The 22,483-nt window shown below is 41.5% G+C and overlaps 1 protein-coding gene across 1 annotated transcript in view; it reads left to right on the top strand.

Annotated features, from left to right (window-relative positions):
- The window catches only part of LOC102872647 (chromosome unknown open reading frame, human C1orf101), an 86,785-nt gene that overhangs the window by 33,090 nt on the left and 31,212 nt on the right, over positions 1 to 22,483 (top strand). Inside the window, exons 8-11 of the mRNA XM_006898074.1 lie at positions 7,583 to 7,635; positions 14,799 to 14,846; positions 21,740 to 21,773; positions 21,846 to 21,925. Coding sequence (XP_006898136.1) covers positions 7,583 to 7,635; positions 14,799 to 14,846; positions 21,740 to 21,773; positions 21,846 to 21,925 — 215 coding nt within the window. The remainder of the gene's footprint in view (positions 1 to 7,582; positions 7,636 to 14,798; positions 14,847 to 21,739; positions 21,774 to 21,845; positions 21,926 to 22,483) is intronic.

Genomic DNA, 22,483 nt, shown 5'->3' with positions numbered 1-22,483 from the left:
AGCACTTTGTCTATTATAGCATAAAGGTTAGGAACCACAAGATGTAGAGGCTCAACTATGTCATTTATTGTTCTTAAGTCCAGGACCAAATTCCATCTACCACTGGGTTGTTTTACAGCTCGGAAGTCTGCATGCAAGGCAGAGGTGAAGTAAGGAACTGCTTATGAGGTTTTCCATCAACAACAAAGAAATAGTGAGAAGAGTTGGGACATCAGAAGGCTTTTAGGACCAAATAATAGGCTCTTGTGTCCAGGAGAAAACGAATATACTTACCAGTAATTTTAATGCTCCCCCACAGCTCTTCTGGGAGGATCTAAATCATTGAAGTGTCCTCCTTTGTTTCCAGCTGGGAGCTGGGGCCTGTCAGTCCTGCCAGCCACGAGGACCTGATGTGGGCCACCCTTGGCCAAGTGTCCTTCAGATCCACACTCAAAGCAAGTGAGTTGAGCTTTCTCTCTACTCCCTTGCCTATCTGTGGCTCTCGTCTGTGACACTGTACTGAAGTGGCCCAGCTTTCCACAGTGGAAGCAATTCTGACCTCCTTTATTACCTTTGGAGGCATTGTTTATGAGTAAGACTTCCTTTTCCTGACACAGGCCCTAAACTGTCAGCAATAGCCGCCCCAGTAATTTTGGTCATTCTATGGTCTTTTCTCTTCCCTCTAGATCCCAGTTGTTAAAAGAGGGAAAAATTTAAACAAATATATACAAATAATTTTGAACAATATAATCTTTTAAGTTTAAGGCTAGAAATATTAACAATATAATAATTTCCAATCCAGAGATACATGTTCCGATGCTGTTCCTATTTTTCATAAATGGTTTTGGTAAGAAGAATATTGGTGTTTATTTGTTTGTTTGTTTTTTAATTGGGAAAAACATATTGGGGGTATAAGGAGGTGAGGGTTGGGGGCAGAAGGGTGAGGATGGGCCAGGATGCAGCTGCAGAGCTGCACAGTTTGGTCGGTGGGGGGAGAAGGTGAAGGAAATGATGAGGGTCTAGTGAGGACCAGATGCTAGAGAGGAGTGACACGCATTTTTCAGTGGTAATTAAACCAACTGTCTTATTGATTTGGGAATCGGATGCAGACTCTCTGGCTTCTTCATGCTGAACAGGGGCGTAGATGTAAAGGGGGGAAGGGAGGACACTTTATCTCCTTACTGGTGGTCTTGAGTTAAAGCTGCTTGCCTTCTGGCTCTGTTAGAAGATATTTTCTTGTCATTTGCTCCCCTCCAGACTGCAAAGTGTTTTCTCAGGTGGGTCCAGTGGGGAAGGCTGGTTGAACCCAGAGGCTCCATCCTCCTTTGCTTCCTTAGCTGTCAGTTGTATTTCCTTTTTGTCACTGGCACTGGGTTCAGGGTCAATTCTGGAGTAAAACACAGTGTTAAGTTTACCTATAGGAAAGAGAGTAAACCTAGAGAGAACAAACTTGTGAGTTACAAATAGAAGGGTTTTGAGGGTGTTGCTTTCAGGTTTACTGGAGGGGAGGGTGGCAGAAGGTGGCCTAAGTAACATTCTCTGGATACCCTAGGCATTCTTTTTAATTGTCCCCCTCCCCCACCCAGGGGTCAGATGGCACAATCTGGGGACTAAGGAGCTCACCCTGAGGGCCGAGATGGCTTGCCCCAAGCCAGGGGCTGAGGGCAGCCCATCCCAATCAGGGCAACACCCCCAGGAGGTGGCTGGTATACTCCCCCTCCAATTGCCCCTACCTCAGTCTGGTCCCCTCGCCTGACTGAGGACTCTGTGGTCAGGGATAGTGTTTCCAATTCCAGCACTGCCACTTTTACGCTCCCATAAGTGGTCATACTACATTTTGAAGTAGGTGTCACTGCCCTCCCCCTTTATATATGGTAAAGGGAACCTGAGAATTGTGAACAGACTCCCCCCAGGTCTAACCATCTTTTGGCAGAAGCATTCAACAGAACAAAATATGTGGTGCATTTAGGATATTGCTCCTCTCGTGCATGCTGCCACTGTTAAGGTCATCAGACTCACAGTGACTTTCAGCAATCCACTGTATAGGTAATAGTCTTCTTTGGCCTGTCCAAGGAAACCCAAACCTGCAGATGGCGGGCATGCATCCCATCCCCCACCCCCTACACAGGCAGCCAGCAGGGTGTGCGCCCTCCCCCAGTGTGAGAGGCTGGCGGGAGGCACACGGCACCCCCAGCCACCATCCTGGCTCCAAGAATTCTCTCCAGAACAAGTCAACCTTGCTTCAGTGTGGTGGCTTCACTGTACCAGTCTTGAGGAGGGCTGGTGCCCAGCATCCACCCTGGGTGAGGGAATCCATTTGTTCCGGCTGTGGAAGCCTCATGGAGCTGCAGCAGCTGTGTGGCGTGGCGCAGGCTCTGCAGCGGGGGGGGGGTGGGAGCCACGAGACTCACCCATTTCTCCTTGGGAATCCTTGAATTCCTGTTGTTGAGCCTTGATCTTCACTGAAGGGCCAGTCATCAACTGTTTAAGTGTTCAATTATCAATAAGCCGAAGTCTGTGGAAGGCCATAATGGCCCTGCTTTAAGTGGTTCGCTGCTCCCGCAGCTCACCACGCTGTCTCTGCCTCCGCCACCATCTTGGATCTCGATAAGAAGAATATTGTAAAAAAACACATTTTTTTTTTAAAAAAAGGAATTTTTATGAGACTTTGTCTCGCTGACAGGTCATCAGAGAGGACCAATCACTGAAGAAGAACATCATGCTTGATAGAGGGTCAAAAAAAAAAAAAAGACAAAGACCTCAAGGAGACAGCTTGGCTGAGCAGCTGTGGCAGTGGACTCAGGCATTTCTAATATTGTGAAGACGGCACTGGACTGGGGACCTTTTGTACTGTTACACAGAAAGTTGTTGAGTTGAAACCCACTGGATGGCACATAACAATGAAAGAATTCAGAAATGGATGAGAACAACTAAAATTTAACATGGTTTGTCTAAGAAGATATCCCATCTATTCTGGCTTATTTAAACAATTCAATCATTTATTCATTTTTGAAGCTCTGTCTCACATACTTTGGGCCAGGAGGGACCGATCCTTGGAGAAAGACATCATTCTGGGAAAGGTGGAGGAACAGTGCAGGCGAGGAGGACCCTGAATGAGATGGCTTGATAACTGTATCAAGGCAATAGGGCAATAGTATTAGGTGTGTCAGAATCAGTGAGACTGGCTCAGGACAGGGCAGGCTTCAGAGCTGTTGTACACAGGGTCGCTATGTGTCACAGGTGCCTCAAAGGTACAGAACAGCAACAACTCTATTTCTGCATCTGTCAGCACGTTGTGTAATGGGAGTTGTACAGGGTATACTGTACTCCTTATAAGGGTAATTCAACCCTGTTTTCATAATCCTTTTGTGGAACATGTATAAGAGTAAATTTCATATCATCATAGACTAAGATAATGTGATGTACACATACTGTAATCAAATAATGTTGTTTCAATGCTGAGTATGACTCATAGCGACCTTATAAACAGATCTAAACCCAGTCTCATCCTGTGCCATCCTCAAGATCACTAACACACTTGAGCCCATTGCTGCAATCACTGTGTCAATCTCTACCTGGTTGAGAGTCCTCCTCTTCTTCACCATCCCACCACCTTTCCAAGCATAATGTCCCTCTCTAAGGAATAACCTCCTAGCAACATGCCCAAAGTACAAAAGGCAAAGCTTTATCATCTTTGCCTCCAAGAAGCAATCTGGCTGCACCTTCTCTGAGACATATCTGTTTGTTCTCAGCACTTTTTCCAACAACACAATTCAAAGACATCAGGGACTCCTAATATCACATGCTTTGGTGGGAGCTCTAGTGGTTTAGTGGTAAGGAATTGCACTGTTAATCCAAAGAAACACAGTTCGAAAGCACCAGTTACTCTAAAAATGGGCTGAAAACCTGCTACAATGTCAACAATTAATCAGTTCTGATTTGATGATACAAAACAACAGTATTACATTCAAGTAAAATCATGCTGAAGATTATTAAAAAACATCTAGAACAGTACAGTGGCAGAGAACTGCCAGGAATCTAAGCTGGATTTAGAAGTTCTGGCACAAGGAATATCATTGCTGATGTTAGCTGGATCTTGACTAAAAGCCAAGAATACAAAAAAAAAAGATAGCTATTTGTATCTTATAGACTATGTAAAGGCTCTTTGACTGTGTAGATTATAACAAATCATGGCTGACATTGAGAAGAATGGGAATTCTAGACCACTTAATTATGCTTGTGCAAAATCTATATGTGGATTAAGAAGCCATTCTCTGAACAGAAAAAGGTAACACTGAGCAACTTTAAAACCAGGAAAGGTGTGTATCAGAACTGTATCCTTTCTCCATATCTATTCAATCTGTATGCAGAACAAATCATTCAAGAAGATACTCTGTCTGAAAAAGAATGTGGCATCATGATCAGAGGAAAATTCAACACCCTGCACTATGCAAATTACACAGCCTTGCTTGATAAAAGTGAGGAGGACTTGAAATTCTTGCTGCAGAGGAGCAAAGACTACAACCTTCAATGTGGATTACACCTCAACATCAAGAAAACAAAAATCTTTACCACCAAGCCAACAGGTACTTTGAGCATGTTTCCAGTAGGGACCAGTCCGTGGAGAATGACATCATGTTTGGAAGGGTGAAGACGACCCTGGATGAGAGAGACTGACACAATGACTGTGGCAATGAGGGCAGGTGTGTCAGAGAGAGTGAGATTGGCTCAAGATAGGGCAAAGTTCAGAGCTATTGTTCAAAGGGTCGATGGCACATAACAACAACAACAGGGCAATAGGCAGCATCATGATAGATGGAGAAGAGATAGAAAGTGTCAATGATATAATCTTGCTTGGATCCACCTGGCTACAAGGGCTCTTCTTATGCTCCTATACCCATAAGCAAGCTCATCGCCAGTTTCACAGACGAATATTGTATAGAGACATGGCCTAGCTCTGTCTCTATGTGTTCATTGGCTCTGATATCTGAGTGGTAAGGAGTTCTGCTGCCAACCCAAAGGTACACATCCACCAGCTACTATGTAGGAGAAAGATGGGCCATTTTCTCCTGTGCAATTTACAGTCTCTGAAAAACTAGATGTAACCTAACATTGGCCCAAACTGAATTAAGTTATTATGAGCTGTTATGGAGTCAGCCTCTGACAACAGAATGCTGTCCAGTGAAGTTGCACTCTTGTTAAAGTTGTCCACCAAATGAATTTCAGAGCCACTTCAATGGAAGTCTGTCACCTGTGTGACAGAATGTCCTGAGAGCCTTTGGCAGAGCAGCCAGCACAACTGCCAGTCAGTTTTCAACGAAGAACCAGAAATGTAAAGAGGCCAGCCTGGCACACTGGTCCCAGAGGATGCTAATAATTCCTTCCAAGATGAAGTTTCCCAAGGAGAGATGACAACAACTCCATCTGAGGTATTATCTACTTCAGTATCTGAGCCGAGGTCCTTTCAATTTCCTGCCTCACCTGTGCTGTATCAGATGGTGAGTGTTTGCTACATCTGCTCCTGCATTGAAGATGATAGTATACATAGAGAAAAGCAATGTACTGGGATTTGGTGGGTTGTTTTTTGGTTTTTGTTTAGACCACATGTCACAAGCTACCTAGTTTGGTGTGTAGGACTTGGGAACACAAGGTAGACCTGCTTCACTGGGTGCCCTAGAAAGCAGCTTACTCACGCTCCCCACAGTCCATACCTGCAGCTTTGTTTCAAAGCCAACATACAGGTTTACTTCCATTTGTAACACCAGCCCTTGCTGATGATTCTGAGGCTGGGTGACTTGTCACCCAGGACCTCAAAGAGAAGGGATGTTACAAATAAGATCAAGTGATGGTGGGTCCTGGCTATGATCCATCTGAAGACCTCCGCCAACCATGTGTGGTGTATCCACATAAGGGTTTCTTAACAAAGATGAAGGACAGGCCTATGTTTCTGATCACATTTGGTGGAAGAGCCAAGATTTAATGGTAGTGGGCAGCAGCAACCGTGGATAGAGTCATTGGAAGAGCAAACTCAAGTCCTATGGTGAGATCAGGTGGTTCAGGAGGCAAACCTCCTGAGCTTGCACTGTGGAATGTGCCTTTTCAATGAAGCTTGAAAGATCTTGGTTTAGCAGGAATGGGTGTTTAAATCCTCTAAGTTCGGTTGGCCTTCGTACCCTGTCTCCACCTTCGTGACTCTCAAATCCCTCTGAGAAGGAAGCAAGTAACAGAGCTTTTCTCAGTTCACCTTGTTGAAGAATACAACTTACGGAGTGCAGCTATCCAGATACCACCAGAAAGCCTGGGAGAAGGTGAGAAGTAGAATGCATTGAGAAGCATTTCCTGGAGCCAAGTAGAAAAGAAAAAAGCAACATGGTCGAGGAAGAATCACATTAGTAGTTGTTTGTTGTTATGTGCTTTCAAGTCACCTACAACTCACAGCAACCCTATGTTCAGCAGCTCTGAAGCCTCCCCTGTCCTAAGCCAGTCTCACTGACTCCAACACATCTACCCCTATTGCCCCTGTCACTGTATCAATCCATCTCATCCAGGGTCTTCTCCTGCTCTGTCCTTCCACCCTTATGACCATGATGTCCTTCTCCAAGGATTGGTCTCTCCTGGCCACTTGCCCAAAGTGTGTGAGACAGAGCTTCAAAATCCTAGCTTCCAAGGAGAAACTTGGTTTCACTTTCTCCAAAACAAACCTATTTTTTTTTTCTTGGCAGTCCTTGGTATGTTCAAGACTCTTCTCCAGCACCACAGCTTGAAGGCATCAATTCTTCTGTCATCCTTAGCCATTGTCCAGCTCTCTGATGCATAGCAACTAATTGCCAAGACCATGGCCTGTATTAGGCTCACCTTAGTCTCTAGACTGACATCTTTGCTTCTCAATACTCTGGTTCCTGATAGCAGATTTATCTAATGCAATTCATCTTTTGATTTCCTGACTGCTGATGCCAGGAGTGTTGATTGTCGATCCAAGCTGTAGCTGTTAACAACCTCAATCTTTTCCCTATCTATTATGGTGCTGCCAATTGGCCCATTGTTGAGAATCTTTGTCTTCTTGATGTTGAGCTTTTCAATCCATATTAAAGACTACAGTCCTTAGAACAAAAAGAAAAAACCAAACAACAACAACAAAAAAAGTTCAGCCTGAAGGCAAGGGCAGTATGCCAGATGATGTTTAGAACATCACTCATTAACACTCATGGTTAGAGATGATGATGACGATAGCATTAGATTGGTTCTCCAGATGATGATGTAGGGAAAAAGAGAACCTTTGAGCATTTGGGAAGAATGAAAAGAAAGTAGAAAAAGAGCAACAAGGTAAGCAACAAAGGAGAGAAATAGCATAAGAGCAATATAATAAGACTATGTTTAAAAGGTTATTTGCTGGGAGTAGGGGTGGGGGTGGGGTGGGCGGGGAGAAAAGTGCAACAGTGAATGAATGAAATTCCAAAATCTCTGTAGATGTTCATTGAAATTAATAATAATAAAAAAGGTTATTTGCTAAAATCTAAAATACACTTGCTTTTAGCTTTAGTAATCATTTTACATCACATGAATCAGAAACATAGAATTTACCATCTGTCTTACTTTGTTCTAGGTGTTCCAAGTAGCTGTTGGCTGCAATCGCAAGAAATACATTGTTGTCAAAGGGCAAGTTTTGTTTTATTGACCTGTCTTACTCTTTACATTATAAAGCAAATGGTGAACTAAAAGGTAATTATTATCAATATTAGCATTAGTGACTGGCATGTTGTTGTTGTTATGTGCCATCAAGTTGCCTGTGATTCATAGCAACCCTATGTACAACAACCCTAAACCCTGCTCTATCCTGTGCCAACCTTACTGTTTCTGACACACCTACCCCCATTACCCCAATGACTGAATCGATCCATCTCATCGAGGGTCTTCCTCTCTTGTGTTATCCCTCCACCCTCCCAAGCATGACGTCCCTCTCCAAGGACTGATCCCGCCTTGCAACATGTCCAAAGTATGTCAAATGGAGCTTCAGAATCCTTGCCTCCAAGGAGCAGCCTGGTCTCACCCTTTCTAGGACAAATTTTGTTCTCCTAGAAGTCTGTGGTATATTCAACACTCTTCTCCAGCACCACAGCTCAAAGGCATCCATTCTCCTATCATCCCTAGTCATTGCCCATCTCTCTGATGCATAGCAAGTGATTGCAAAGACCATGGCCTGTATCAGGCACACCTTAATCTCCAGACTGACATCATTGCTCTCCAGTACTTTGGAGAGGTCTCTGACAGCAGGCTTTCCAAATGCAATTTGTCTTTTTAATTTCCTGGCTGCTGGTACTAAGAGTGTTGATTGTAGAGCCAAGCGAATCGAAGCTGTCAACAATCTCAGTCTCTTCACCATCTATCATGATGCTGCCCATCAGACCAGTGATGAGTATCTGTTTTCTTAATGTTGAGCTTCAATCCATAGTGAAGGCTGCAGTCCTTGACCTTCTGCAGCAAGTGCTTCAGGTCCTCCTCCAAAATTTAACTGATGTCAAGTTTCAATTGGTTTTGAACTTTTTGCCAAGTTAAATATTACATTTGAATCATGACAAATAATTAAACCCTTTCCTTATTACCATCTTTTTTCCCCCTTTTTTCTTTACCTTTTAATACTTTACATCAGTCCCTGCACTGTAGGCAACATACTTTTCTAGCTCCTTGGCTTTGATTTCCACCACATGGCTGAGTGGGAATATGCTAACCAGCTGGGTAAATAATTCAATGTGAGATTGATCCATTTTGCCATTCCATCAGGTTTAAAGTGAGCCGGTTTAGCAATAGAAGATGGGAGTCTCATTTCTAGGAAGGAAGAGAATGCAGCACACATTCTTTGGGGCCAGAGATCCCTGGGCCAGTCAGACCAGGGCCTATCAGGACTTCAGAACAGCAGCAGCCTCAACAGAGAACCAGAGACTGACATAAGACTCAACTTATTTGAGACTGCTGAGCCATAGAGCCAGACTCAGAAGAGACCTTTGGCCAAGTTTGATAGAGGACTGAAGGGAGATGTTGTAATTGGCAGGACTAAGAGGACATTGTAACACTGACCAAGCTGTGGGGCTGAAAGTCAAAGGGTCTTTGGGCACCCTAGAGAAGCTGTCCTAAGAAATTTTATTCTGCTCATAACTAGAATGGACAGATGGATCTTAGCAGAAAGTAGAAGATACAAAAAGAATGTCTATTTATGTCCTCTTGACTATACAAAGGCATTTGACTGCATGGATCATACCAAACCATGGTTAACATTGAGAAGATGGGAATCCCAGAACATGTACTAATGCTTATATGAAACCTATATGTAGACCAAGATATTATTGTTTGAACAGAGCAGAGGAATATGGCATAGTTTAAAATCAAGATAATTCAGGGCTGTATCTTTTCTCCATATCTATTAAATATATATGCTGGACAAATACTTCCAGAAACTTGACTCGATGAAGCAAAATGTGGCATCAGGATAGAAGGAAGGCTCATCAACAGCTTGCAGATGATACAGCCTTGCTTGCCGAAAGTGAGGAGGACTTGAAATGCTTACTGCATGAGATCAAAGACTACAGTCTTGAATATGGATTATGTCTCAACATCAAGAAAACAAAAAATCCTGACCACTGGGCTGATAGGTAAAATCATGATAGATGAATAAAAGATTTAAATTGTCAAGTATTTCATTTTACCTAGATCTGAATCAACACTCCTGGCACTATCAGTAAAGAAACCCAAAGACGCATTGCTTTGGAAAAGTTTGTTCTCAGGGACCTCTCCCAAATACTAAGGAGCAATGATGTTAGCTTGAAGACTAAGGTGCACCTGACTTAAGCCATGGTCTTTTCAATCATTTACTATGTGTTGAGAGCTTGACAATGAATAAAGATGACAGAAGAAAAGTAAATGCCTTTGAGTTGTAGTGTTGGAGAAAAGTACTGGATATCCATGGACTGCCAAAAGAACAAACAGATATGTCTTGGAGAAGGTGCAGCGAGAGTGTTCTTTTGAGGCAAGGATGGTGAAGCTTCATCTAATACATTTTGGGCATGTCTTTAGAAAAGGACATTTCTTGGGAAAGGATATCATGCTAGGAAAGGTGGAAAGTTGGTAAAAGAGAGGAAGACCCTCAACAAGATGGACTGACACATTAACTGCCACAATTTGCTCAAGTGTGTCAGAGATCATGAAGATAGTGCAGGACAGGACAGGGTTCAGGTCTGTTGTTCATAGGACAGCCATGAGTCATCCTTGATTCAACAGCAACTTTCCCAGTAAATCTCATAATTATCACTATGGATCTGTAAAATCTCTGTGGCCATTGCAACAGATTTCAGATCCAGAAATAGAACAGAATGATTGGTGTTAGAATTCTTAGGTGTGGGATCATAGAGACCATATCTGTCTGACCGTATGGGAATTGGTTTACACTGCAGATTGATTTATGCTGATGTTGATGGTGACAGTTTCCCCTCCTGCGGTTAATAGAGGTGAGAAGCTGACATCCTCACGCTGCCCTAACCTTTGTGGTGCCCATTCCCACATTGAGCTCTTCAGCTTGCAACTCATTGCTAGGGAAATGAGGGGGGGAATTTAATTCCATTTTCCAATTTACACCAGTGATAATTTGGCCTTCTCCAGAGACTCTCAAGCTGTGAATTTTATTAACATGTTGCTGCACACTTTTAAAATTGATAACAGTGCTTAGAAACACATTTGCCAGTGAGGCAAAGGAATTTTTTAAATTGTGGTAAAATTTGCCATTTTAACAATTTTTACACGTATGATTCACTGATATTCATTATATTATTTAACCACTACTGCTATCTACTGCCAAACCTTTTCAGTCTCTCTAATAGAAACTCTGTGCTCAGAAAGCAATAACCCATTTCCAATTCTATTTCCAGTTCCTGGTGACTTTGAGTCAAATTCTGTCTCTGAGTTTGTCTTTTCTAGGAAACTCTGGTGTGTAACCCATAAAAGTTAGGCTCTTTGTGACCCGAAGGCCACTCTGGTAGTTCATCAAATCCACTAGCAGTTCCAGGGGAGAAAGATGAGCATTCTCCCACTAAGAAATTTATTTACAGCTTCACAAACCCAGTAAAGGATCAGCTGTTAAGTTGGCTCCAATTTAGCAGAAATGATGGAGATAGATTCCATATTCTTCTGACATCCATCTTCATCTTTTCTTCCTCCTCTTTGTAATGAACTTTTGCACTCTTCCTGAATGATATTCTTGATATCCTCCCACAGTTCATCTGGTCTTCACTCATTAGTATTTAGGGCCTCAAACCTGTCCCTGAGATGGTTTTGAAATTCAGGTGGGATAGATTCAAGGTCAAATTTTCATTCCTGTAGATTTGATTTAATTTTCCTCACCTTCAGCTTAACTTGCATACAAGTAGTTGGTGGTCTGTTCCACAATCAGCACCTGGCCTAGTTTTCACAGCTGACAATGAGCTTCTTCAGTGATTCTTTCCACAGATATAATCGATCTGATTCCTATGCTTACCATCAGGTGATATCCATGTGTACAGCCTGCATTTGTTTCTTATAAAATGTATTTGCAATTAATAAGTCATTGATTGTGCAAAATGCTATCATTCTATCTCCAGCTTCATTTCTGTCACCAAGTCCATGTTTTCCAACTACTGATCCTTCTTCTCTGTTCCCAGCTTTTACAATTCCAGTTACCCATTATTATTAATGCATCTTGATTGCATGTTTATTCTATCTCTGACTGTAAAAGTTGGTAGAAATCTTCTATTTCCTCCTCTTTGCGCTGGTTGTTGGTGCATATATTTATATGATGGCAATGAGGAAGAGATCAAGATTGTTAACAGCTTTCATTTGCTTGGCTCCGCAATCAACACTCTTGGTACAAGCAGCCAGGAAGTAAAAAGACATATTGCATTGGGAGAGTCTGCTGTCAGAGACCTCTCCATAGTACCTCTCCAAAACAATGATGTCAGTCTGAAGACTAAGGTTCACCTGATCCAGGCCATGGTCTTTGCAATTACTTCCTATAAATCGGAAAGCTGGACAACGACTAGGGATGCTAGGAGGAGAGCTGATGCCTTTGAGCTGTGGTGCTGGAGAAGAGTGTTTAATATGCCGTGGACTGCAAGGAGAACAAACAACATCATCCTAGAAAGGGTGAGACCAGGCTGCTCCCTGTAGGCAAGGATTCTGAAGCTCCATCTGACATACTTTTGACATATTGCAAGGATGGGCCAGTCCTTGAAGAGGTACATCATACTTGAGAGGGTGGAGGGACAGCACAAGAGAGAAAGACGCTCAATGAGGTGGATTGATTCAGTGACTGGCGTAATGGGGATAAATGTGTCGGAGACAATAAGGTTGGCACAGGATAGAGCAGGGTTTAGGGCTGTTGTACATAGGGTCGCTATGAGTCACGGGCAACTTGATAGCACATAACAACAATAATATATTCCATATAAATTGCTACTTTACACATTATGTAATCTTGTGTCTGCCTTTTAACACTTATCATAGTATGTTCAAAGTTCATCCATGTTGTTATTGAATATTATTCCATCACGTGCTTGTGTCTATGTGTCAACTGTTTATATACACACACACACACGCTTTAGTAACATAGCTAACACACTCAGCTGCTAACTAAAAGGTCAGAGCTGCCACCTAGCAGCTGAGGAAGATGTGGTCGTCTGTTTCCATGAAGATTCACAGCCTTGTAAATCCTGTGCAGTAGTTTTACTCTGTCCTCTCTCCTCACTATGAATCAGCATTGATTCAAGGGCAGGAGGTTTGGCCTGGAGTCCACATAGAACACAGTTTGTTTATCCATTCATCTGTTGAACCCTTGAGTTGTTGCCTCTTCTTGGCAGTTATTACAACTCATAGTGGCCCTATGAGTAAGAGATCTGAACCCTGTCCTGTCCTGTGCCATCTTCACAATCTCTGGCACATGAGCCCATTGCAGCAGTCACCATGCCAATCCATTTGATTTGAGGGTCTTTCTCTCCTTTGCCATCCCTCCACATTTCCAAGTATGATGTTTCTCTCCAAGGATTAGCCTTTCCTAGCAACATGCTAAAAGTCTTTGCCTCCAAGGAACATTCTGGCTGCACTTTCTCCATGATATATCTGTTGTTTTGGTGATCTATAAGATATTCAGTGCTCTGTTGCAACACCACAGTTTAAAGGCATCATATTCTTCTGTCATCCTTATTCAATGTCCAGCTCTCAGATGCATAGCAAGTTGAAAAGACCATGGCCTCAATCAAGTGCACCTTCTTCTTCAAACTGACATCGTTGTCCCTCGATAACCTGGAGAAATCTCCAACTGCAGCCTTTCCTTGCAAGGAGGTGGTTAGTAGGGTGTTAAAAATGGAGACTAACTCTTCTAAGAAACATATGCATAAAAGTCAATACACAATAGCATTGAGTGGTGACTTCCTTTTCAGGCAATTAGAAATCACAAACCAACTTGAGTCAGTCCATTTCTAGATAGTAATTGTCAAACTTAGCTCGTGATGAGAATCCCTTAGAGAATTTATTAAATAACAAATAGATGTCTGCTCCTTCATCCATGCCAATTAATGATCCAGTTTTGAAATCCCAAACACAGCCTTATTATCTTGAAATAAGACATAATGACTAATGTTTTAACAACTTGATGTCCAAGGTGCTTCAGGAGAATGAGGGAGAGTTGTCAATGAAATATTTCTCTTGGATCCAACTTGGATTCAGGGTATAAGGTCATCTAGATCTGAAATTGGCACCAGCATTCAGGAAATTAAAAGACGTATTGCATTGGGAAAGTCTGCTGTCAGAGACCTCTCCAAAGTACTGAAGAGCAGCGATGTCAGTCTGATACAGGCTGTGGTCTTTGCAATCACTTGCTATATATCAGAGCTATGTACAATGACTAGGGATGATAAGAGAATTGATGGCTTTGAGCTGTGGTGCTGGAGAAGAGTATTGAATATACCATGGACTGCCAAGAGAACAAACAAACAGGTTCATCCTGGAGAGGGTGAAAGAAGGCCGCTCCTTGGAGGCAAGGATTATGAAGCTTCGTCTGATATACTTTGGACACGTTGCATGGAGGGATCAGTCCTTGGAGTGGGACGTCATGCGTAGGAAAGGAAGACCCTCAGTGAGATGGATTGATTTAGTGACTTGGGTAATGGGAGTAGGTGGGTCAGAGAAAGTGAAATTTTCAAGTGATATAGAGCAGGGTTTAGGGTTGTTGTACTTGGGGTCTCTATGAATCTCAGGTGATTCGACAGCACATAACAGCAACAGCAGATCTGAAATGGCTAGCTAAATAGGAGCTCAGGGCAAGAGGTCTCTGTATGTTGAAAGTAGCCAGTCAGTATGGTTAAAGAAACAATTTAATTTCTTTAAACTTCTATCATTTCATTGAATAGTATAGCTTTCTATCTTTGTGAACCAAAACTAGAAATTATGCTAAACTTTAAAATAGTGCCTTACCTGTACAATTTAATCTCTGGTAGCAAGAAGACTTTTTATGAAAAATAAATAACAGAAAATAGTCACGTGGGACAAAAGAGTCAAAAGAAATTGCCATCATTGTAATAGGTTTTTGAATTGTCAATAAATATCTATCAAATATATCCAGCAATCAATAGATATTTATAAAGGAGGGAAAGGGATAAATGCTAGAGGTATGTACCAATCCCAGGAATTCAGTTTAGCAAGAGGATTATCGCTGTAAATGATTAAAATTTCATGCAAATATGTAAAGTATGATGCTATTAAAACTTCATTATTTTCACTTTTGTGTTTTGTGCTTTTTTTTATAGGTTTCCTAAAATATGCTTTCGGCACAATTTTTCTTACGTAATTGATAAGTAAGTAATCATCTTTGTCATAAGCACTTAGTTTTTGATCATTGTAGTCCCAATAATTTAATCAATTGATGTTTATTCATTGAGTTCTTTTCAGCATTAATGTGTTTGGCTTGATACTGCTCTCAGTTTTAACAATAAGCAAAATGTGTTAAGACTAAATATAAAAGTATTTTGAGATAAACAAGACAAAGGTTGAGTCATAATATCCTCCAATTTAATTGTATAAACAAAAGTAAGCTTCATTTACGTATTCATAGTCTCAAAGCAGTTGCACTGTCAGCTCAAAGGCAAATAGTTAAAATCCACTCACCTGCTCAATGGGTAAAAGGTAGACAATCTCCTCTCATGTGATTTTAGTCTCTGAAAACGTGCTGAAGGGTCAGCTATGAGTTTGTTCCAACTAACTGGCACATAACAACAACATCTTAAGGAGGAAGTCACACATGCCAAAAACCTTTCTACTCTATATACTTGTCTCTTAATTCTACACAGCTGTAGCTATGTTGTTTAACTGTAGCAAAGGTGTCATTGAGTGAAGTACAACTCTTAAGAAACCTGTGAACAACAGACTTGAATCCTGTCCTATCCTGTGCCATCCTCAGTATCTTTGATACTCTTGAGCCCATTGCTACAATCACTGTCAATCCATCTGGTTAATAATCTTCTCTTTTTCTGACTTTCCATCTTTCCAAGCATGATATCACTTTCCAAGGAATAGTGTCTCCTAGCAACATGTCCAACGTATTAGAGATGAAGCTTCATCATTCTTGCTTCCAAAGAGCACTCTGGCTGCACTTATTCCAAGACATATCTGTTTATTCTTCTGGCAATCCATGAGATATTCAGGACTCTTCTCCAACACCACAGATCAAAGGCATAGAGTCTTCTGTCATCCTTATTCATTTTCCAACTCTCAGATGCATAGCAAGTGATTAAAAAGATCCTGGCCTAAATCAGGTGTGCCTTAGTCTTCTGGTGGCCTAGACATAAGGAGTTGCACTGCCACGTCAAAGGCACACCATTTAAACTCACCAGATGCTCTGCAGAAGGGTGAATGATCTCCTCCTGATGATTTACTGACTCTGAAAACCTGCTGGAGGGTCAGCTATGAATAGGTTCTGGATTGATGGCACACAGCAACAGCAACAATGACTGTGGCTACGCTAGGTAGAAGCTACAGATTTGACAGGATAGTGCTGATTTCAAATATTCTGAGTTTTTTTTCCCTGTGCATTTCATATTTTTACTTTTATCTTGATCATAGATTTGCCTGAAGCAAGAATTTTATTTTGTGATTGCTACTTCCAAAAGTGCAGATTATAGATTCAAATGAAAGGGAATGGTTTTGAAGACAAATTCAAAATGTTCTCCATTTTTCTTAGTGGTCTTTATTGGTCCAGCGGAGAGGATTTTTGTTTTCTTTATGTTGAGATGTAATTTCATATGGAACGCTATAATCATTAGGCTTGACCAGTAAATACATCAAGTCTTCTTAACTACCAGTGAGCAACACTGTATTATCTGCATAATATTGTTAATGAATTATCTTTATTATCAGAATTATATTTATCAATGAATTATCAAGATTATCTAATCCTGATGCCAAATACTTCTTCAGATAGTCCAGTTTTTCAGATTATTTGCTCAGCATACCAATTGAGGAAATATGGTGAACAGATACAACTCTGATGCATACAGTTCCTGATTTGTGTATGTGTGTGTGTGTATGTCCAACACTTTCTTTTTATTGGTTTACATACAATAATTTATTTACATTGTGTTTCATTCATGTATGTCATGTTTTATACAATCTTTCATTCACATTGTGGTTCATTCAATCACTCATATACATGATACTTTTCTATAATTAGTTACTATTGCAAGAGTTTTTGAAAAGTGGTAATAATTTTAAATTTAATTTATTTCCTTTTTTCTGAAATTCTATTTTATTATTTTTGTGTGTGTGCCGTCAAATTGGATGACTGGTACAGGACGAGATTGTCCCTCCTTCTGCAGCAGAGCATCAGGTGGATTCGAACCACATGGCTCTGGGATTGCAGTGCAGCTTCTTGCCACTAGGCCATCAGAGCTCATGATTTCTTGTTGAACTGAACAAAATGGTGTTGAGCCACTAGGCATATCCTTCAAGTAATTTTTTTAAATTTTGTTTTTAAGCTGTTGCAAAAAGCTTTATTGTTTCACTTGGTCCAAGGCTTGGGCGAAGGGCTTCTGGGTGGATAAGATTCTACATCAGGGTGGAATAGAGAAGCTTGCTGCTGTTGGCAGGGGGACGCAGAGGTTTCCCCCTGCAAGTCCCCACAGACCCCTAGTCGTGCTTGAGGGTGAGACGCTCAAAGAGATACTCACCCAGCCCAGCCTGGGGGTCGCCCAGCCTGGGGGCCGCCCAGTCTTCTAATGTTGGTCAGATGGCCGGTCACCCATCTTCTTCAGCAGTTTCACTTCCTCGTCCAGGAAGTGGTTCTCCAGAAAGTCACAGAGATGGGGGTCAGTGTGGGCGGAACCCACGGTGTGCAGATCCAGAAGGGCCTGGTTCAGGTTCTTCTCCAAGGCCAGCGCTGCTTGCATAGCGTCCAGGGTTTTACCCCACTCATCCTGGGATGGCTTCTGGATATCTTGGAAGAGGACTCGCCCGCCACGCTGGTTTTGCAGCTTCAAGAGCCGCTTGGCACCCTTGCGCTTCTCACTTGCCAACTGGCGGAAAAAGTGTCCCACGCCTTCCAAGGCCACATCATCGTGGTCAAAATAAAAACCCAGAGAGAGGTAGGTGTAAGAGGCCCGCAGGTGCAGGTTGACCAGACGGTTGACGCCAGCTTCTGCTTCGGCGTAATAATTTTGACGGATCTGAGAGCTCATAGTTGATCGAGGTTTTGGGGCTAACAAAAAAAAGGTGTTAGCTGGTCCCGAAAATAGGAGATGGTTGAGATGATCCCGAGGTTACACCTGGAGGTGAAGTTTGAGGGTAGTCGGAGGTTGGAAGGGGGGAAGTCGCCGGGTCTGTTCCGTCCAAACACTGTTGAAACAAGAGACAGAACCACGGGACCGCTGGGGAACTCTAAAATTTTTTTAGAGAGTGTAAGGAAGACTCGATGTTGCAGATTGTAATGCTTGGTTGCGGCAGTAAGTGAGATAGAAGAGATCAGGAGAAAATATTACTAGTTGATGAAAGCATTGCAACATTTGGATTTTAAAGGTATGAAATAGGCTATCTCTCCTAATATAGTAATTTCTTGTTCTGTTCTGAAATATATTAATATAAAGCAAAATCCTGCTGAAGATTATCCAAAATGGTCTGGAACAATAAATAACATCAACAGCAAACTACCAGAAGTACAAGCTGGTTTTAAAAGAGGCTGTGGCACTAAGGAAATAATAATCAATGACAGATGGATATTATCTGAAAGCAGAGAATACCAGAAGAATGTCTATCTGTGCTTCATTGACTTTGCAAAGGTGTTTGACTTTGTGTATCACAACAAATTGTAGCTAACCTTGACAAAAATGGGAATACCAGAACACTTGATTGTGCTCATGCAAAACCTATACTTGGACCAGGAAGCATCATCAGAACAGAGCAAGGAAACACTGCATGGTTCAAAATCAGGAAAGGAATACATGAGGGATGCATCCTGTCTCCATACTTTTTAGTCTATATGTGGAACAGATCATTTGGGAGGCTGGGCTTTATGAGGAGGAATGTGACATCAGGATTGGAGGAAGACTCATCAATAACCTGCATTATGCAGATGTGCAGTGTTAGCCTATAAATTGGCTTTTTTTAAGCCATTATGTTAAGCCCCCCCGCTATTCTCCATCTACCTTAACTGCAGACTCATGGTGTTGCAAATTATCAACATCTGTAGGACTAGGATAAAAGAAAGAGAGCTTCCCGCATTGACTAACAAGACTTGTGGCAGCAAAATTTGAGGGAGACTAGACCAAGACCCTTTTGAGAATGAGATCCTGGTGGTGAGACCCTGGTGATGGTGGTGGAGAGACTGTGGCACTGCTATGGAGAAACTGTGGCAAAGTATGACTTAAGGCTTCTTGCTTTTGTGTTGGCCACAGTTAAAGGTTTTTGCTGTTCTTGACAGTCGCTTGAAGGAGAAGCTGACTGATAACTACTCTGGGTCATATCTTGCTGGATGATTTTGATTTGACTGTTCAACCAAAACCAGAGCCTGAACTGATTGAGGAATTGTGCCTTGGAACATGCTGGGCTAAAACCTGGGTTTGCACTGGGTGATATCCTTTTCAAATATACTTCTTCTCAAATATACTTCCTTCTCTTCTTAAAAATACTTCCCTAATGCTAGAATCCAGTTTAAAAGTCGTCTACAGGAGCCAGATTCTACAGAGGCTTGTTTGATGGTTCTGATGAGGTTTAAGGTGGAATGTTGACTCCCTAATGAGTGTGAGGTGATGTGATTCAACCTCCTATTTAAAAACTCATTTGGGTTCTCAGGCCTGGTTTTAATTGTTTTTGGTCAAACATTCTTCTAAGTGGTATAGCACTGGTCTGTGTATTGCTGTACAGAGGTAACTCTGGTTGCTGTGTTGCTAAACACTGTGACACTGATGTGTCAAATATAAGGGTTACCCATGGTAGACAGTGTTTGGAGGAGCTTCCTGATTAAAACAAGCTTGGAAGTGGGAGTGACATCCACTTCCTAAATGGTTTGCCTCTGGAAACTCTATGAACATGGAGAAATGACAAAAGTTATACAAGTGGGGAAAAAAAAGGTATACAAGTGTTCAGGGTCTTGCATTCACAGGGCCACTATGAGTTGTCTATGACTCAATGGTACTTTACAACTTCCCTAATAAATCCCATTCTCAGTACCACAACTATGAGTCAACAATAAATAGCTCCTTGCTGCTGCTGTGACTCTGGGAGAACCATGGGGCTGAACTATGGGCTCTTTATCTGCTAGTGCAGTGAGGGGCTATGCTATTCTCACTCCTGACCCTTTCAGAGATTCTCATAACCCTCTGTCACCATGTCTCATTCTCTGCTCTCTAGAGAAGATGACAAAACCTTGTTTGCTTAAACTGAGGAAGACCTGAAGCATTTGCTGCAGAAGGTCAAGGTCTGTAGTCTTCAATATAAAATGAGGCTCAACATAAAAAAAACAAAGATTCTGAGCATTTGGCCAATTGACACCACCAGGACAGATGAAGAAGTTATTAAGCTTGTTAACCAGTTCAGTTTCTACAGTCAACACTCTTGATACCAGAAGTCAGGAAATCAAAAGATGAATTGCATTAGAAAAATCTGCTTTTAGGGTCCTCTCCAGGAGGCTATAGAGCAATGATGTCAGTCTAGAGACTGAGATGCACCTAATCCAGGTTATGGTCTTCTCAGTTGCTTGCTATGCATCTGAGAGTTGGACAATAATAAAGATGACAGAAAAAGAATCAATGCCCTTGAGTTGTGGTGCTGGAGAAAAGTATTGAACATCTTATGGCCTGCCAAGAGAATAAACAGTCCATCCTGGAGAGGTTGAAACTAGGTTGCTCCTTGGAGGCAAGGATTTGGAGTCCCATCTCACATACTTGGGCCCTGTGGTCAGGAGGAACCAGTCCTTAGAGAAGGGTATCATGCATGGAAGGGTGGAGGGAAAACGAAGGAGAGGAAGACCCTGGATGAGATGAGTGTCAGAGTAAGTGAGTTTGGCTCAGAATAGGACAAGCTGCAGAGCTATTGTTCATAGGGTCACTATGAGTTACAGGCAACTATATGGCACACAGCTACAACAATAACAATGAAGCTTTGACTAGTGATTGTTATTTAACTTTGAGCATTGACAAACCAGGCACTATATGGGAGACTCATTTCTTCCCAGTCCAAATTAACTCAAAACTGACCCTCCAGCAGGTTTTTGGAGGCTGTAAATTATGTGCAAGGAGACTGCCCATCTTTCCCCCTCTGAGTCCCTGCAGGATTCAAACCTCCAGAGAGACATCACCTTTGGGTTTGCAGTTCTACTCTCTGTGGACTGAGAATATTGCCAAGAGGTCCCAGTCCTTAGGAGAAAACTTCATGCCTGGAGTGGTGGAGGGTTAGAGGGAGATAAAGATCATTACAACACAAGACAGACTGACACAGTAACTCTTACAGCAGAGTTAAACATGCCAGAGATGAGGAGGAAGGGGCAAGGTAGATACAATGAAAGGTTGTTTATAGGATTCTCTAAGCCACAGTCAACATGAAAAGACATAACAATGCAAAAATATGTGGAAGAGAGTGATTTTGTGGGAGTAAATTCTTTCATTCATGGAGGAGATGAAGTCCATCACAAAAAATATATAAATTAGATGGCTGAAGTTTCAAATGGCACATCTAGTGTTGATAATGTTCTGTGCCATCGAATTGACTAACACTGATAGCAACCCTATGCACAATAGCTCTGAATCCTGCTCTATCCTGGGTCAATCTCACTAAATTTCTGACACACTTATTCTTACTGAGTCTGAAATACTTTATTCTTGGATCTACTAATATATTGCCCAGAAATGTTTCAGAATAGTTCTGTGGACATGGACTTTCTAATAATGCCGCCTTCTTAGTAGTAAAGCAAGGTTTGTAAACCATGAGTAAGTCTCATACCATTTCCAACAATGGTGTCACAGGCAAAAATGGAGAACGACATTTTACGCCTTGATTGTTGTAAGAATTCACCATTACATGTGGAAAATGGCTACCACACAGAAACACTCAGTATTTTGTAGTTATGGTTATTTATTTGCTTGTTTGTGGTACCTTTTAATAAAGGAAAGTCTATATTTAAATTAAGTACTAGTTTTTAGTTTCTTAAATTTGTAAAGAAGAAATGGAAGTAAATAATAGAAAATGTCTTCTCCCTTTCTCACAGGTCATTTCTGAGACATCGACCAGAAGAAGACTTGGTAAGAAAATAATAATGTTGTCAATACACTAAAATGCTCAAAATAACAAAAACATTTTTTTTTCTTTTCTAGAAAGTAAAGTATAATTTGAAGTTATATGGCTGCCCCTTGAGAAGGGATTTCCGGGAAATGTTTAAACCTGAAATTCAACTGTAAGTATATTCTTTCCAAAAATTTTAACTTACTTTGAAAGTTACAACGTGAAAACCAGCTTAATTGACAAATTATTTCATTATTAATATCTGGGGACATATGTGAGGTGTGTTATTCAATACAAGTTTCACAAAATTGAGTTACTCATGTTCCCAAGGTTACACTTGTTCCAAAGGTTTTATTAACTGAGACATAAAGTGAGGCCTTTTCCAGGGACCTGTTCCACCCCTTCATGTCTCCCTCAGCCTCTGCCAGCTCCTTTCCTTGTTTGATGGAAAGAACCTGCCTCTGTTAAAAGGCAATTTCTCTTTCATGAGACAATTACTGAGAACTTGCAAGATAAGAAACTAGATTCCAGATAAGGGACAGGCAGTTCATTGAGAGAATGATCAAATTTTGCACAATCAATGATTTATTCATAGCAAATACATTTTTAAGAGACATAAACGCAGGTTATATACCTGAATTTCACCTGATGGTATGCATAGGAATCAGATTGATTACATCTGTGGAAAGAACTGCTGGAGAAGCTCAATATCAGCTGTGAAAACTAGGCC

Source organism: Elephantulus edwardii, unplaced genomic scaffold (genome assembly GCF_000299155.1).
Source record: "Elephantulus edwardii isolate Elephantulus edwardi_28Jun2011 unplaced genomic scaffold, EleEdw1.0 scaffold00219, whole genome shotgun sequence".
NCBI lineage: Eukaryota > Metazoa > Chordata > Mammalia > Macroscelidea > Macroscelididae > Elephantulus > Elephantulus edwardii.
Note: the sequence above shows the minus strand (reverse complement) of the source record. Positions and strands in the feature narration are given on the sequence as shown.